Raw genomic sequence first — 16435 nt, 5'->3', positions numbered from 1 at the left:
AAGGATACCACAGGCAAAGGTTTATTTACTTCCAGGTCACAAACGATATTCATTACAACAAGTAGAATTACTATACCCCATTGTTCCTTCTTATGCATGTCTCATTACTTTTTTTTTTTTTTTTAAGTATGGGAATCTGCTGAAATTTTGACCATTAACCTCAAAACTGTAATCCTTGTCAAATTGCAACATAAAATATTTTTTAAAGACAGTACTTTTCCTTATCTTTTCTAGTCTTAGAACTAAAAGATTAAAATGAAATAATTTTTAACTCCTCATTAAAAATGACAGAGGAGCAGACATGTATTAACTAGTTACATGAGGAATCAGACATTGCTTGCAGTAGTTTCATTACAGCATTGTGTCATTTTACTCTGATTAAAAATATGTTTTATTGATAATTCCATCTCCCTAGGTAACTTTCACTGAATACAGCCCATCTCTTTTATACCAGCTTCAAATCCAGTTTAAAGTTGGTTGCAGTTCATTTCCAAGTAACTTCCTAAAAGAAGCCAAATCCCTTAATTCTTACTCACACAGAAAGTTGCTGTTTACACAAATCACATCACTGACTCCAGTAGGATGACTCACACCATAAAGGTTGTTCTGAATTAGACTAATCCTCCATCCTGCCCACCCCCCTGCTTTTTTTTTAAAAAAAGAAGAATTTTAAAAGACACAGAAGAGCTAACATGTCTCTATCTAGTCTCTGGCATCTACCAAGAACACCAAACAAAAGAGGCAGACTACCTGGCAAATACCCTTTGTACTTCCCCGATGAAAGTGAGATAGTCAATATCTCTAAGTTAGAGATAGCAAATGTTTCTAAACTGAAGGGGGAACAAGTTTTCTCCACTACTTGGTACAACAGAAGCTTTAGTATTTGAAAATCTAAGAGAGTGCTATACTGATATACACAGTACATGAAATGAGCCAGCTATTTCTCAGGGGTTAGGCAGGAAGAATGCACAGGTCCATTATATTGTTTTCAGCAGAACCAACCCATCTCAGCTCACACACCCAGTCACTCTGGAGACCTCATGACTCTACGGACACAACTTCAGTGAAAAAACTTTTTTTTTTAAACTAATGCAGTTGTCTCCGAAATCTCAAAGAGGATCACAAATCCCTTTTTCATGTTACTGTATGGTTAGTAACCCTACCTGTTGAGTTCATAATGAACATCTCTTTCGGTCTTAGATTCTTAAAAAGTACTTTAATTATCAACCTAATTTGAAATCTAAGCCAAGTGATGCAAGTGAAACAAAAAAATTTTGTGTGCAATTATGAGGTAGCACACTTTTTTCTTTCCACTTGCCTTTAAGATTATCTTTTCCCTCTCTTCTATGGCCCTGACTACTATAAAAACAGACCAAGTTTAGCAATTTGTGCAGTCTGAAGTAGAGTAAAGCTAGATTAGCTCATCTTCAAATACTTACAGAGCCTGTCATCTTGACGGCAGCTGTGTCGATTGCTAGCTATCAATATCTGCATGTTCTCTAGCATAGGAAAGGCCTGAGAAAGAACATGGAGCTGCGTTAATTGTGTCACAGCAGATAACATGTTCAAAACCATTAATTTAAATCTGGCTTCCTGTAAGCATGGCCAGAGCTGCCCGAGCTGGCTGTCTGTACTCAGCCTTGGTGATACGTTGGTGTGTTGTGTGCTATTGAGAGCTGCCAACTCAGCATGCCAGCCTTCATTCAGTCACCTGGTGGCACTGATTAAGAGAAAAAGAAAGGAAAAAAATAGAAACCTCAGGAGTTACAGTTGGTAAAGCATGCAGGAATAGTTTTAGTTCCTGTAAACGTGACAGAGTAAATTGTTTCTGTCATTTTTTTTTTCAATATATCACATAACTGTTTGGGATTTTCAGTTTCTAATTTAGATTGTACTTGTCAATAAATGCAAATAGCTGACAAATAACATTTCCAGTGTTGTTGACACAAAGGCAGATAAACTATTGGTCCAAAAATATGAAGGCATAAATTCAAACATTTTGCATAACACAATAGAGCAAGCTTTTCTGCGAGATTCTGGAAAATTGCTCCCTCAAAATTAGTTGTTATGTACTGTCATAGTAACACCACCTAGGAAACACAAGAAAGACTAATCATTGAAAGCAGTGGATTCTGTGTGTCTTTTAACATCTTCAAAGTAAGATAAAATGCCCCTTGAAAAGTATGCTTCAAGTAAGGGCAAGTTACTGAGCTTAATTCAGAGAAACAAGCTAATATTTAATGGCTTGTGCTGGCTAGACTAGATGATGCTATGGGACTTCTGGCTTAAAATTATGAAAACTGGAACTATATTTACCCTCTTAAATACTCCAAAGACTCCTCTCTCTGTCAAGAGAAACAGCCTTTTTTAAAAAAGTCAAGTCAAAGACACTGCCCTAGATTAGAAATAGAACTGCTGAAAGTCCACCTGCATGAAAGGACTGAGCAGGGAGTTGTCTTCATCAACTATTTCACCTTCAAGTCTGAGACTGTGGAGATGCCCAGGGCTGGTAGAGCGACCTGTGTCAACAAGGCTGGCAGGGAGTGGGGGTTGCTGTCCTACATGAAGACTGGCCCCTTCTGGAGAGGCCACATGCTGGGCCAGCTGGTTTTGTGATCATGGTCTCTCTGAGCCAGGAAGAATATTACTTAATAAAAAGGTAAATCGATTATTGTTGGTGAAAGAGAAACAAGAGTAAGCCAGCTACCCGCTCTCTGCCCAAGATGACACAGCACGGGCACTCTTCACTGGAGTGTGGCAGGAAGGATGATATGACATCGTCTCTGGCCACCCAAGCCAGTCTAGCAAAGCAAATGTCCACAGGGATGTGCGAGCCGCTGAGATGTGTGTCACTCTCCAAGGGGCAAGCAGCACGGGAAGGGTTTGATTCCTGGTTCCCAGCTGCGGGTCACACACCCCATGGCTGAGGTGGCAACACCTTCTCCTCCCACCACCTTCCTGCTTCAGCAGCTAGGTTGCTGGCAGCTGCTGTCTCTCCTGGATACTTGGCTGCCACCTCCAGTCAACTCCCAGTAGCAGCACATTCATCCTTTTAAAAGTACGTTGGTTTTTCTTTACATGCTAATAAAACTGCTTTAATTGTGCCCTTATAAGTTCCTGGTGTGTGAGCAGAGCTCCTTGTGTGGGGCAGTCCCAGGCACTTCTGCCACAAAGATCAGGCCTTCTCAGGATCCCAGCACAACCTTTGGACATAGATTTACAGGCAGGTAGAAACAATTTGTGCAGAATGTTCTAAAGAGCAAGAAATTAAGTAATTGACTAAAAAAAAAATGGACTGTGACATGAATTTTAGAAATTTCTGCCAGATATTAAGACGTGGTGGGTGGAGCTGCACACACCTTTCCCCTGCATCAGCAAAGCATCCCAGGCAACTGTATCATGCAGGTGGTTTTCCACCCAGCCAACCTAGATGGTTTTTGTCAGTGGCCTCCCAACAAGTTTTACCACTGCAGGAATTTATTTTCGAACTCTCCTGTAATCCCCACAGAACACCTCATCAAAAGGCACGGTGCTTTGGGCAGGAATAGCTCGGAATGAAATACAGAAACAGGGAAACAAAACTGTCTCGGGACAGAACAGACTCAACCACATGCCAATTCAATCTCCTCTCTAGCGACCCTTGTCTGCCCCACAGTGCTCATGTTGGGAAATGCCAGGACTTGCTGCAGTAGGTGTTCAAGAAAACCGCTTTACGGGCACATCATTAACACAGTTAAGAGGGAAGCTGCATTTGGCCTTCAGGAGAGAGAACAGCACAGTCAACATTCCTCACTCTGTATATCCTCTACCCTGTCAAAGTCACTGTCAAGCAAAGCTCTAAGAAAAGCATGAGACACTTCCCCCCCCCAACATTTCTATATGTGGGCACCTGCCCAAGGCCTAGTGACTTCTTCGGACAAGTTCATCACTGAGTTCAAAGTCCCAAAATGGCATAGAGTAGAAAATACTGGATTTAATCTGTTTTAAATCAGTAGTTTTCAAAAGGGAAGGTGTTATGAAGTATTCTACGAGTGTCTCCTCTATATGTATAATATAGGATTGCATTATGCATTTTTATTTGTATTTTTTTACCAGGAGCAGTTAAAATAATTTATTTGATATAAAGCATGGATCTCAGCGTGCTTTATAACCAGTTAAATCTCACAAATGCAAGAGAAAATAACTTAAACCCTTCAAGCTCCTCTTTTACTTTTGCCTGAAGTTGCAGGTCATCTAAAGGCATGGTGTGTGTGAGCTTGGGCTTTCCCAGTTCAGCTAAGACCTTCTGGACTTCCAGGAAATCTTCCCAGGGCTCCTCAGCCCTTTGGATTCCCCGTCCTCCCAAAGACTGAACTGCTCAGTGACAAAAATGTCATTGCCCGTTTATTTTGGCCCAGCAAGCAGAACCACGGCTAATTTGTAACCCGCAGGTGGGCTGCGCTGTGGAACTGTGCACCTCTGCACCCGAGACAGCCCTCGGCGCCTTTCCGGGGCCCGGTGGCGCCGCCTGTCACCTCCCCGTCGCTCCCTTTGTGGCTGTTCACCAGCCGTGCCACAAGAGAGCACTCTCGGCTGCGCTGCGGCGCCGTTCGCCTCCGGGCTGGGGACCATCCGGGAGAGGCGTGGGGATCGGGAGCGCCCCGGGGAACGACGGAGTCACGGAGCGCACGGTGCATATCCAACTACATTCGCTCTCATCGCCCGATTTCCTACATTTTCTGCTTTTTCTCCATCCCTAACATTGATTGTTGTCGTTAATTCGTAAACAATCGAGCTGAAAAGTCCACTCCAAATTTTGCGTCGAGTTTCGCAACCTGCGGTTCTCCCTCCTCTGCTGCAGGGGCAGGGCCACCCCCGGGGCCCGCCCGGCTTCCTGGCCGCGCACCGGCCCCCCCACCTCCGGCCGCATGCCGCGGAGGGGAGCGGCGGCCGCGGGCGGGCGGCCCGAAAGGAAGTGACGGGGCAATGCCGCCCCTGCTAATGGCCGCCGCCCCCGGGGGCGCCCCCGCGGCCGGGCAGGGCTCGCCCGCTCCCGCGGTACCGGTCGCAGCGTCACCCGCTCGCTGCAGGTGACGCCACCGGTCGCTCCAGTGGCACTGCCGCCCTGTCACCGACGGGGCGGCCCCGCCGCGGCCCCGCCCCCCGCGCGGCGGCCTTAGCGGCGGCGGCGCCCGGCGAGCAGATCGGCGGTTGGCAGCGGCCCCGGCGGGATGACGGCGACGACGGGCGCGGAGCGGGTCCGCGATGGCAGCTGCCACTTCCAGCGCTCCCGGCTCCTCTGGATGATCGCCATCATCTTCGGCATGGTCGTCCTCGGCGTAAGGAGCGGCGGGGGGCGCGGGGCGGGGGGACAGGCCCTGACCTGCAGCAGGTCCCCGTCACCTCCGAGCGGGGGCTGCAGAGCTCACGGGCCGGATCGGGCCCTCCCGTGGGGGTCGCTGAATCGCCGCGGTGGTCCCGGCGGGACACGCAGATGCGCTGCGGGGTTTGCGGAACCGACTTCCTGGGTCGGTGCCCATAGAAACGCCACTTTGTGACACGAACCGGGAAGAAAAGGGAACCTGAAAACACCGCTTTGGCCGGGTCAGCTTGTGGGGTAGCTGAACAAATCCGTGAAGGATGTTCAGGGAAAAAGATAAAATACATGCATTGGATTGCAAAGCAAAGCAGGCGGTGGCACCAAGGGCAAACAGCATCCCCGGGTACGATCACAGCAACCGAAGTGCTGTGGCTCGCACTGGTTTGCATTGCACGCAGCTTGTGAAAGTGTCTTCAACATTCGCAGAACTGAAACTACGCTGTGCATCAATAGAACTCACCCCAGGACAGCTATGGGCTGTATCAGTAAACAAAGTGCATTTACTAGTGATGGCTTTAGTTACAGACTACATTAATGGGTTAGTGTTGTTGGAAAACAGACTGGTTCAGTCACCATGTTGTCTTATTAATGACTTCAGCTAAAATAGGTCAGATTACTGGACTGGGGAGATTAGTGACAGTTTTGATATATCTGACAAGTTTATGGATCTCATCCATTGACTTCCACATGTTTTTATTCCATTTGCATGGATTTTCTACACATAAGAACCACCAACTGAAAAAGTGACGATCAAGGCAGTCCAGACAGCTCACAAAGCAGCTTCTGGATTACTTCGAGAACCAGAGTGAGCTTGAAGCAAATTCCTTGTTTAAATCCACCATGTTGCCACATCCTTGGCATAGCCAAATTTACATATACTTAGAAACTGCAGCATTGATACCAGAGGAAAGATAAGCCAGTCTGAACTTTGGCGCAGCTTTGTGTTTACCTTACATGCCCGTCGGACTCTGAAGTGCACAGCTCCCTGACTCCCTGCTTCTCCTCCACAGCTTGCTACAATGAAGGTAGACAACGATGAGCACTGCAGACAGCTCAGTGACAGGAAACATACCCTACACTGTGTGCATCTGATCTGGGGCTTTGTGCTCAATTATCTTCTATGCCCTGTTCAAAATAGAAGAAAATCTGTTGTTTTATTTTTTAATAAAAAAAGAATACTTATCACTTAGGTATATAGTTAATTCCTGCTTCTCAGTCTAGTCATTGTTTGAATTCTTCAGGTCAGGTGCCTCAGATTAACTTCTTTGGGACAGAGACAATGTATTTTTTGCTGCTACCATGTGTAATGAGCTTACAACTTAAATGCCACTTAATGTGCAGATGCACTCTCAGTACACAGATAGCAACCTTAAACTTATCACTTTGGCATCTTTTACGTCAATGAAATTTCCTTGGTTTGAGTCTTCTTAACTAAGCGTGCTTCAGAAGGCCAGTGGTCTTGTTGAAGAATATGGGTCTTGGACAAGGTTAATGGAATTAAAGAGCTGAAATACGATAAAGAGGTGAGCCCTAAACCATGTTTGACACACATGGAGGGCAGGAGGAGTAAAAAGAAAGCTAATTTGAAAGCTAAATTTATAATAATTCTACCTTGAAATAAGCTAACAATTTTTCTTTTTTTTCCAAGTGGGTAACGCTTTGGCCTTCAACTATACCGTATAGATATTTGGGAATATTTGGTACCTTCCTTAATTATTTAGTTGAAAACCATCACAAGTGGGTATGCTATGGGTAAGTTATATTTGTAAGTTATATTTGACTGTATAGTTATTTTGCATCTTTCCTGTTGCCTCTCTGACTCTTCTGCTTAGTCTGTGTTAACAAGCTTTCCTGTAACCCACTTGTTAATTACATTTAAAGAGCTCTCCTTTCAAGCTCATTACAACTAAGGGCATAGGGTAATAAGTATGTAGAAGACTAGACAGTATAAATATATATATATATATAAAAATAGAGACTACATAGTGCAAAGTTTGACTGGGTTACAAAATTGAGGTTTTGTTAATTTAATTAACAAAAGAAGTGGAAAACACTTCCCTGTAGCCAGATCTCTCACTTTCTGACTTCTTATAAAGACCTGTCTTTATAAGACAGCAAGGCTTTATTGTTTATTTTACCATGCACTGTGTAGAAGATAAGCCTTCATCTTTGCTCAGAGCATCCTTTGCTTTAGCAAGGTATTTAATTGATCCTAACTGAATATCCTGTTTAACTTTTTTTTTTTTTTTTTTTTTAAAAAGCATCTGTATGAAAATTTGTAGACCAAGTTTGACTGATGGAGTCATGTTATATATTCTGAATCTATATACACAGTTGTTTTCATAGAACTAAATCTATAAAAGCTTCAGTAACTCATTAGGACTACTAAAAATACTTGTGTAAGTAAAAGGATAGATTTTGCATGCTTTACTAAGATTAACTTGTACTGCTTTCACTAAGCCTTTAGCTTTTTGTCTTAAAGTAAGTGCTGAAAGTTTTGGAAACATGCACTAGATACTTGGAATGGCAGGTCCAGGCCTATCGCATGAGTTATAGTTCCTCTTTCTCACTTTAGTTTCTTTTAAGACTGTTGTTTTTTTGTTTTTTAATATAAGAAACACACCTCACTTTCTGGGTTGAAGTGAGGCGTCACTTCTATGCTTCCAGTTTTACATTGTCTGCATAACGCATCTCAGATACAACAGTCTTCTCCCTAATTTTCAACACAGTCAAATATATTTTCTTTTTCTTAGGTTCTGGATATCCTGGTTGATTCATGTAGTAGAAGCCCTGTACAGTGTTAAGTTATGCCAGTAAGTTGTTCCCTCCCCTCACCCCAGCAGAGATCTCCAAAAAAGATTTCTGATACAAGTGACATAAGCTACAGACTGATTTTGGTGGTTGGCAGCAGCGATATTAGTTCGGAGGATACTGATAAGATTATTGCTGCAGTGGTAGTTTTCTATCCTCCACAAGAGGTCAGCGCACATTCTGCTAGTGGTTACTGGTGTGCGGGGTGGCAGGAGGGCTGGCAGCTGGCAGAACTGGCAGCAGCAGGTTTGCCAGAGCTGTCTGTCCGCCTCTGAACTCACTGCGTAATACTGAGCTTCGGGAGTTGGCGGGAGCAGTGTAGAAATAGCCTGATATCTCATGAAGTTATAACACCTGAAGTTGTTACCTCATCAGAATTTTGAGACTGCTAACTACCTGCTTAAATGATTGCATCTATATTGTGTGAATACAATTTGACACTTCCATTTGGAACTATTTAAGATTTTTGTATCTGCAGGTTTGTGGGATAAAATACTTTGACTAGTCAGGACTATAAAAGTAAGGCCAACAAAGTCTTATGGTAGGATAACATATTATTAGGAAAGGTATGCTGTCCAAACACGTAGTCCTTCTGTTCATTTGAATTTTGTTTGCAATAATTCAGAAGAATGTAGATAATGGTTTTCATGCATTACAGAGACGATGACTGGTATGTTTGCTATTGTAAAAAAAGCTGGTTTTCCACTTCATTTAGTTCAGTTCACAGCTGTCTGTCACAGGCTTCTCAAGTAACATCTCTTGGAGGCAAAGGGATTTTGTTCCATGGAAAGCTATTTGAGGTGGTTCTCAAGATAACAGAATATGGATGAACATTTTCTGCCTTCAGAATAGGAGTTAGTAATCTTTTTTTACCAGGCTCCAGTTTTAAATGATGTAGCTTTGAAGTTATAACTCTTATTCTGCAGATAGATAGGTATATAGGCTTAAGGGGATTTTTAAGTACAAGGGAACTTGATTACCAGTGAATGTACCAAATGAGCGTATTGTAATTAAGATAAGTTTTACAGAGTAATGTTAAAGCCCATAAGAAAGAGAGACCACAGATTGCCTATCACTGTCTCTTGAGGCATACTTAGATTACTAAATAGTTGTACTTTACTATGAGCACCAAACACTGTGTACTTTTTACTGGTGATGTCTGCTTATGAAGATCACAAAGGAGGCATGAGGAAGAACTAGCAAGGAAGCAGATACAAATTTGTTAATCAATAGTGGTACTGTCACTGGCCTGTATTTCTACATGTGGTCTATTCAAGGAAGCTTGCTTTGCATAAGGAGGCACATTTCTTAATGCCTGGTTCTCCAGTTTCTGCACTCACTGGAAACACTGCAGCTGGGATTAGAAAAAAAATGTTTTCACAGCTGGTAAGACAGTTTAAGAGTCAACATTAAGAAATATCGTGTTAATCAACACTTGCTACACAATCATTTTGTATATTTAGAAGCTATGGAACAATTAAGAGCTGAATTGTTCTAGCAAAGGTCAGTAGAGGGAGCTCCCGTGTATACCAGTGAGTTGGAGTGCAGTTCTGCTTGACAGAATTGTTTACTGGAAATGTGAAATCCATCGGTTTTGCTATCATTTTTATACTCATTCTTTTTCTCTGAAAATTTGGTAGTATATCTCAACATCAATGAAGTAGAGGAAAAAGTGACTTTTTTTGTAGCATACATAAAAATTCACATATGCCGAGATAAAAGTAACTGACTAGGAAGATCTCTGCTTCATAAATCAAGTCAGGTGTCTTCAGCCCCTGTACCTGTATTTTTGTAGCCACAAATTCAGGTAACAGTGCTTCTCTATCCTGCATGGTGCAGTAATTGTTAAGCCTCTTTGCCCTGCTAGCATATGATCTGCCTTCTCTGACTGTAGTCAACAAGAAGTTCTATGCAGGCTTGTGTTCGAAGATTACTATTAAGCTACTCTAGTTTCTTGGTTTTGTATATGAACTTCTAGGACAAGTAATTTCAAATAGCACAGACTGAGATTGCAATGTATATATCATTGAGGAAACTGTATGCATGAAATCTCCAAAAGAACATGTGTTCTGTCGATGGCTTAAAATCCACTAAAATCACAGGAACTGGTATGTTTAGTTAGGACAGGAAATAAGTCTCAGTAGATTGAAATTAATGGTGCTAAGTTCAAATGTTCTAATCAAGGCTGATGTATCAAGGGTGGGTAGAGATATCTAAGCTTACTTTGTAAAGCATCACAGTATAGTCTGTAATACCATAAGCTTTTTGACACGTTATGCTTTTGTTAATGTTACAGATCTAAAGGAATCACTGACCCGGTGGCTCAGTTTCAATGGTTCGTTCAGACACTTCTGTTTGGTTACGCTTCCTTTGGTCTCCTGGTGTGTTACAAACCTTCAGCCAAGAAGCAGTACTAGAAGACAGTGAGAGAAGTCACTTCTCACATTCTTCATCCTCATTTTTCAGAAAGTATCCTCATTTACATGTCTAGGTGCTGTAACTAGCTAATTACATTCCTACTACATGATACAGTGCCCTTCTACCCAAGTGACTCTCCTCTTACTAAACAAGACAATTATAATTCACAGGGCCCTGTGGATAGTTCAGTAGGAGTTCAACCCTTCAGTCTTGGCACTATCAGAGTTTAATCCCATTTATTATGCAACAAGCCAAAAGTTGTTCCTCTGCAATTTTTGACCTAGACTGTGTGCTCTGTTTGTCAGTGACAAGTTCTTGACAACCGGCAGTAGCAGTTGATAGAGTTGGAAGAGTTTTCTTCTACAACAGGGGGAGTTAAGTTACAAGCACAAGGCAACTTGCACCTGTTTTGTGATAGGAGTTAAATTTACCTATATTTTCTTTACAGAACCTTTTACTGGCTTTGTTGTTGTTGTTAGAGCCTGGTCTTTGTACTTTGTTTTGTGAACTTCCACAGAGGACAGACCAGTGTATTGCTGCAGGCACATTAGAAAGACCAAGTCTCGGTTCAGGTTGAGGTGCAGTGTTGAGCTTGGACACATAAAGCACTTCAGCTTGGGTTAATACATGTGCCTTAAATTTCATGCAGCATAACCTCATCTTATGAATCAAATTTTAATCTTTGGTTTAGCATAGCATAAAGTAGTAATCCTGTAGCTTTGAGGGCAGCTTTTTCAAAAAGTAATTTGTTATCCAAGGAAAAAAAATCAATTAGCATTCCAAACTCTAGCTGAAAATTTTATGTTTGTGAGTGAAACTGGGTGTGGTAAGAAAAGGTACACCACTGTTTCCCACATGCTGGTGCTCTGAAATCTGTGGTTGAGAGACCATCTTAAGCATCCCTCAGGGCACCTCCCACATGCATAGTGAGCCTTTTATCATGTTGTCTTTTACTTTTGAATACTTGAACAACAATTCAGCCTCTCTTGTTTTAGCACTTTTATAAGTAATAGCTATTTAAAATACTAACTATGGCATGGGGTGAAGTTTTACCACACTACCTGTGATGCTGCTGTTCTGGAAGAAGGGACAAGAAAAGTTTGTTCTTTGACAAAAAGCTCCCTGAGGCAGTAACAAACTTATGCCTTGTGCAGTACCTACAGGCTGTAACACTTCTGATGGAGAAGTCTTATTCAAGCACAAGTACATTGAGTTTTTGCTTTTTAGTGGGTACTAAGAGCATGGGGAACTGAAGGTTTAGAAATGGTGGTTTGTTTTGTTTTTTAAATGGCAAACTGATAACATTTTGTAGAGAAGTAGAAGGTCATGTTTAGTGGCTAGAAATTCAACTGAAATGTCAAAGAGCCTGAACTACGTTTTACTGTGTTACCTTTTATCTTAGTCTGTGACCCTGGAATAAAGACTTTAAAAAAAAAAAAAGCTTTTTCCTTTTTAATTTATGCTGGAAATACTAGCCTATATAAAATACATAGGCATCATCTTTACACCAATGTCAGTATTCACACTTGGAACATATAGGATCAGCTGGCTATGTGCATTTCAGAATAAGTCCCACAGAAGTCTGGTACTTCTAACAGGGCAAGCTATTGATGTGACTTGTCTCTACAAAAAAAAACATCTCCATGGCACTAAACCACATATAAGTATAATACTTAGTGTGTCAAGAGGAATTCTAATTGAATATTTAACAAGAATTAACTTAATAATAGGAAGTGATAAAAGGAATAACTCTTGTTCAACATTTTCTTGATAGTGTTCTTGTACAGAGGACAACATGTAACTTACACCAAAGTTACTTAAAAGTCTTTTACTACCTTCTCTAAATCTTCTTAATAGACTTTTTTTTTCTATCCTTATTTCCCACTATTCACTTTCCATTAGTGAAGCTGTAATTAAGGCCAGTACTATGCTACCTTCCCCTCTCAGTGCCAGTTTGCACACCAAGCATTTGTCCTGCTCACCAGTACAGCTCCACGGCCCTTCCACGAGGCTTTGGAGTGCCTACAGATTAATCACAGCTCTGAGATGTTCATTGCTTACTGTTAGACTCTACATAAAGGCCTTCCTTTTACAGAAGCAATGGTAAAAGCTTCCTTGGTATAGCCCAAGGGAGCAAAGGCATGTAGTCAACTTATAACTGCCTCAGTTAAAAAATACTTCAAAGTTAGAACAAGTTTTAGCCAGACATTGGCCTCAGCAGATTTTTTTGAAGCCTCTGGCATTTATTTGGTTTATGTTTGTTTAGGTTTTTTATATTTATTTGTGTTTTGTTGTTGTTTTGTTTGTTTTAAGCTTGACAGCTCTCAGTAGCTTTCTGTTTGGAGGCTGTTGGGCATTGCTTATTAAACTTCTTAGAAATGCAACTACATTGTATTAATCTACCTTCAAACATTTTCTACTCTTGCTTAGCAGCAGTTCACTTTTTCCACTCAAAATAAAGAAAAAAAAAATCTATTTACTCTCAGCCTCTGCCCCAGGGCTGTGAGCAGCACAGGTGCCTGTTCTGTAACGTTTTGAAGTCCCTGAGATCCCCAATTCAAAGTCTGAGAAGCATGGGGTAAACAATGCTGACCTGCTTTTAATGTGAAGTAGCCTTGAGGAAAAGAAAGAAACCTGCAGAATGACAAGGTTCAAAATAATATCAAAATACCATTTCTGAATATTTGTTTATAGTGTCCCTAACATTGCAGCAAGATAAACATACCATAACACTTGACAAAATTGTTTAAAAAAAGCCGGTAGAGGCCTGAATCCAGGTCAGCATCTCACCGAGTCGGTAAAAAGACACACATTCATCACTAGGAACAGGCTCCTTGCAAACAGCGCTGGTTGCACCAGGCACAAGCATTTCCCCAGGCTCTCTGTACAGCAACAACAAAGAATTACTCTTAATTATGTAGAGCAATTCTTTCCACTGCAATCAGAATACCCTTTCCACAACAGAAGAAGAAATCAACAGGAGCGTACCCTTGTGTTCTTGCAGCAGCTCGCAGACTGGGCTGAGTGTCAAACCATCTCCCACATCAACACCCAACCCACCCAGCCTGCCAAAAGAAAACACTTGCAAATTTCAGTACTTCACTGTAAAAAAGTGTTTCAAAATATTACTTCCCACCAAAAGGAAAACCAAATTAAGCTTACAGAAAGACTTTTACTATTGAAGAACTCCACTAAATAAGAAGATGAATCACCAAGAAAAGCTGACATTAAAAAACGTTTTTCAGGAGTGATATTTCTGCCAACCAGGCTGTTGGCAGTACTGGAGAGAAATAAATACCATTTACCCATCTATGTCAAATTGAAAACATAAGAAAAAAACCCACAAAAAACAAATCAAACTTGCTATGAAAGCCTAAGTACAAAACTAGGTATGCTTTATGTTAATAATGTAAAGCAGATGCCAATAAAATGAAAAACAACAGTGCCTGTTTTTTTTGAACTGCATTGGTGATCAAAATAAATCAATTTATAGAAGGCACAAACAACCACATCACTTAAAACAGCACTTTTAGGCTGTGATTACTTGGTAACTTTGTTGTAGGAGAAAACACCAACTACGACGATCCATTTTCACCTTTAAATCATAATATATAGAAATTAGTGTAATGTACTTTTTGAAGTAAGGTGAGTAATCCAGATGAGCACATTTGTCAAATCACGGCTCAAATCAAGCTGTCTGGATGAGAAGCTGGGTCAGGAAGTGGAGCACCAACTCAGAAGCTTTGCTGAGCCTCAACAGAGGCAATGAGACATCTCCCATCTGCTTCCAAGAGCTATATCTAAAGCCTTAAGGACTGCAGCTCATTTTTGCAAGGGAGCAGTGCAAAAACCTCTCTCAGAATCACAATACGTTGTCTTGTTTGCCTCTTTTTGCTGACCTACATTCTTCGGAATACCACAGGAGGCAGCTGGGCCAGCCTTTGGAAATACCCCAGTGCTGGTTAACTAAGGACATATAATTCACCCTGGGGCTGGGCAGCTGGGCTCCTGAATGGCAACAGAGCACAGTTAAAACTGGTGAAATGGCCTCTTGTACCATTGTCTTAGAGTCTGCAGTAAGCTGAACTACTATAGGCAAAATCTTTGAAGTCCTGCAGTCTGCTGCTTGTGGGCATTCTGGCACAATCAGCAACTGGGGTGGGAGGAGGAGGCAGAAATTGCAGACCTTCAGCAGAAATACAGTAGATTTTAGAGGAACACGGTTATGGAAAGCAACTCTCTGATTTTAAGGCTTCCAAGCAAATGATCATCACAAAGAAAAAAAAGTAACCAATGCAGTAATGTTTCTATGATTGAATCTGAATTTTATGTTCCTTCTGTATTTACACCTCATGCTGGAATGAGGAGGAGGGAACATCAATTCACATTTTTTAATTACAGTACTGTCACATATGAATCCACATAAATGACGCTATCAGTCTCACTTCAGTATTTACAAGGCTACACAGTTTAAAAAATCTTTTGCTTTTTGGCTTGTTAAATACAAGCTTGTACATTTTTATTGCCCTGCCTCCCAGCACGTGATCTCCACACACAAAACGAAAATATATTTCTAGTGGTGGCGATAGTTTTGGTTTGTTTGGTTTTTTTTGTGACTCCATTCATTTGAGGAGTCATATGGCCAAAAGCCTATACATTCAGTTTATCTTGTTAGCAATATGTGCTGTATGCAATGCCTGCATGAGCAGCTCAAGAAATTGTCATGGTTTGTTGAAAGAAAAAAAGAAACAAAAAATCGCTCAAGTTTTCCTTTACTATCACTCTTCAGAGGGGAGGCGGTAATATGGCTCAACCTGCGTGCTGTACCAGACTGCACAACTCTTACAACGCCCCTGCAACTCGAAGCACAACTACAGCACATACATGACCAGGAAGAGAGAGGTGTGAGGAACACCATTGTATAATTTACCAGCACTCTTGGAGACTCTTCTCTCACAGAAAAACCTCTTAGGTCTCCCTTGTGGGAATAGGCAGGGAGATCAACTTACTGAGTTTAGAAATCACACCAGTTAAAATCTCCTTCTAAAGACTTTCTAGACTTCTTATCAAAAGAAAAACCCCACACAAACTACACACTTCTCCACAAATTTCAGAAGCACAAAAGATTTAGAAGTTCATTATTGAAAAAAAAAAAGGCAAAGAAGGGTACCTGCATCTAGAGGAGCTTTCAGACAGCATCAGCAGCAGAGCTGAGCCCCCTCACCAACACACCCGTCCCTCCTATGGGCAGGGCAAGCCCCTCACACTCTTCCTGTGGGTGCTCTCAGGTGCATCTGATCTGGCTCTACCCCTTAAGGACTCTTCCTTTCATCAAAGGGATAAACTGCATGAGCTTAGGGACCCTGGGGTTGTCTATGATCTTTATTGATTTACTTTGAAACATTTGTATTTTGTTGCAATGTTTTCCAGCCACAGACACCAATTTTTGCTGCAGCTTTATTTTTTATAAAAAACTAAAGAAGTGCATTTGAATAATGCTCAGGAGGGCACAACATTCTGCACGATTCTGCCTCCACTAGGATGTAGCAAAAAGTTGGGAGCACCTGAAAGGGAAGGTTTGTGATAGAAAGAAACTCTGCAAACTTCAATATCCTGCACGTGGCAGGCTGCTTACAGGTCAACAGCAAAAAACGCATTAGAAGAACCAAGACCATAAAATAAATGACTGGCAGGAGCTACAATGCAAACCAAGAGTCTTACAGTTTCCTTTTCTGATCGCTAAACCACATGCTTAGCTCTGGATCTAGCAAAAGTTTGATATAGCGTATCAAATGCTCTTACTGCATTTTGAGGATAGGAAGGAGGAACACACATTTCTATATCTTC

General features: G+C 41.6%; 1 protein-coding gene across 1 annotated transcript; it reads left to right on the top strand.

The window, feature by feature from the left end:
• Nucleotides 1-4943: 4943 nt before the first annotated feature.
• Nucleotides 4944-12028, top strand: TMEM254 (transmembrane protein 254). Its single transcript, XM_065843338.2, has 4 exons — nt 4944-5318; nt 7008-7111; nt 8113-8172; nt 10467-12028. Exons 1-4 carry the CDS (start codon nt 5211-5213, stop codon nt 10585-10587), a joined length of 393 nt encoding a protein of 130 aa, XP_065699410.1. The 5' UTR covers nt 4944-5210; the 3' UTR covers nt 10588-12028.
• The last annotated feature ends 4407 nt before the right edge of the window (nt 12029-16435 follow it).

This window comes from Patagioenas fasciata, chromosome 8 (genome assembly GCF_037038585.1).
Source record: "Patagioenas fasciata isolate bPatFas1 chromosome 8, bPatFas1.hap1, whole genome shotgun sequence".
Classification (NCBI taxonomy): domain Eukaryota; kingdom Metazoa; phylum Chordata; class Aves; order Columbiformes; family Columbidae; genus Patagioenas; species Patagioenas fasciata.
This window is presented reverse-complemented; position numbering and strand designations above follow the sequence as displayed.

Excerpts from the sequence above, each read along its gene's own strand:
- TMEM254 (XM_065843338.2), top strand. The coding sequence starts at position 5,211 with ATGACGGCGACGACGGGCGCGGAGCGGGTCCGCGATGGCAGCTGCCAC. Across the intron at positions 5,319-7,007 it reads TCGGCATGGTCGTCCTCGGC|TGGGTAACGCTTTGGCCTTC; the intron begins GTAAGGAGCGGC and ends TTTTTTTCCAAG. Across the intron at positions 7,112-8,112 it reads CACAAGTGGGTATGCTATGG|GTTCTGGATATCCTGGTTGA; the intron begins GTAAGTTATATT and ends TCTTTTTCTTAG.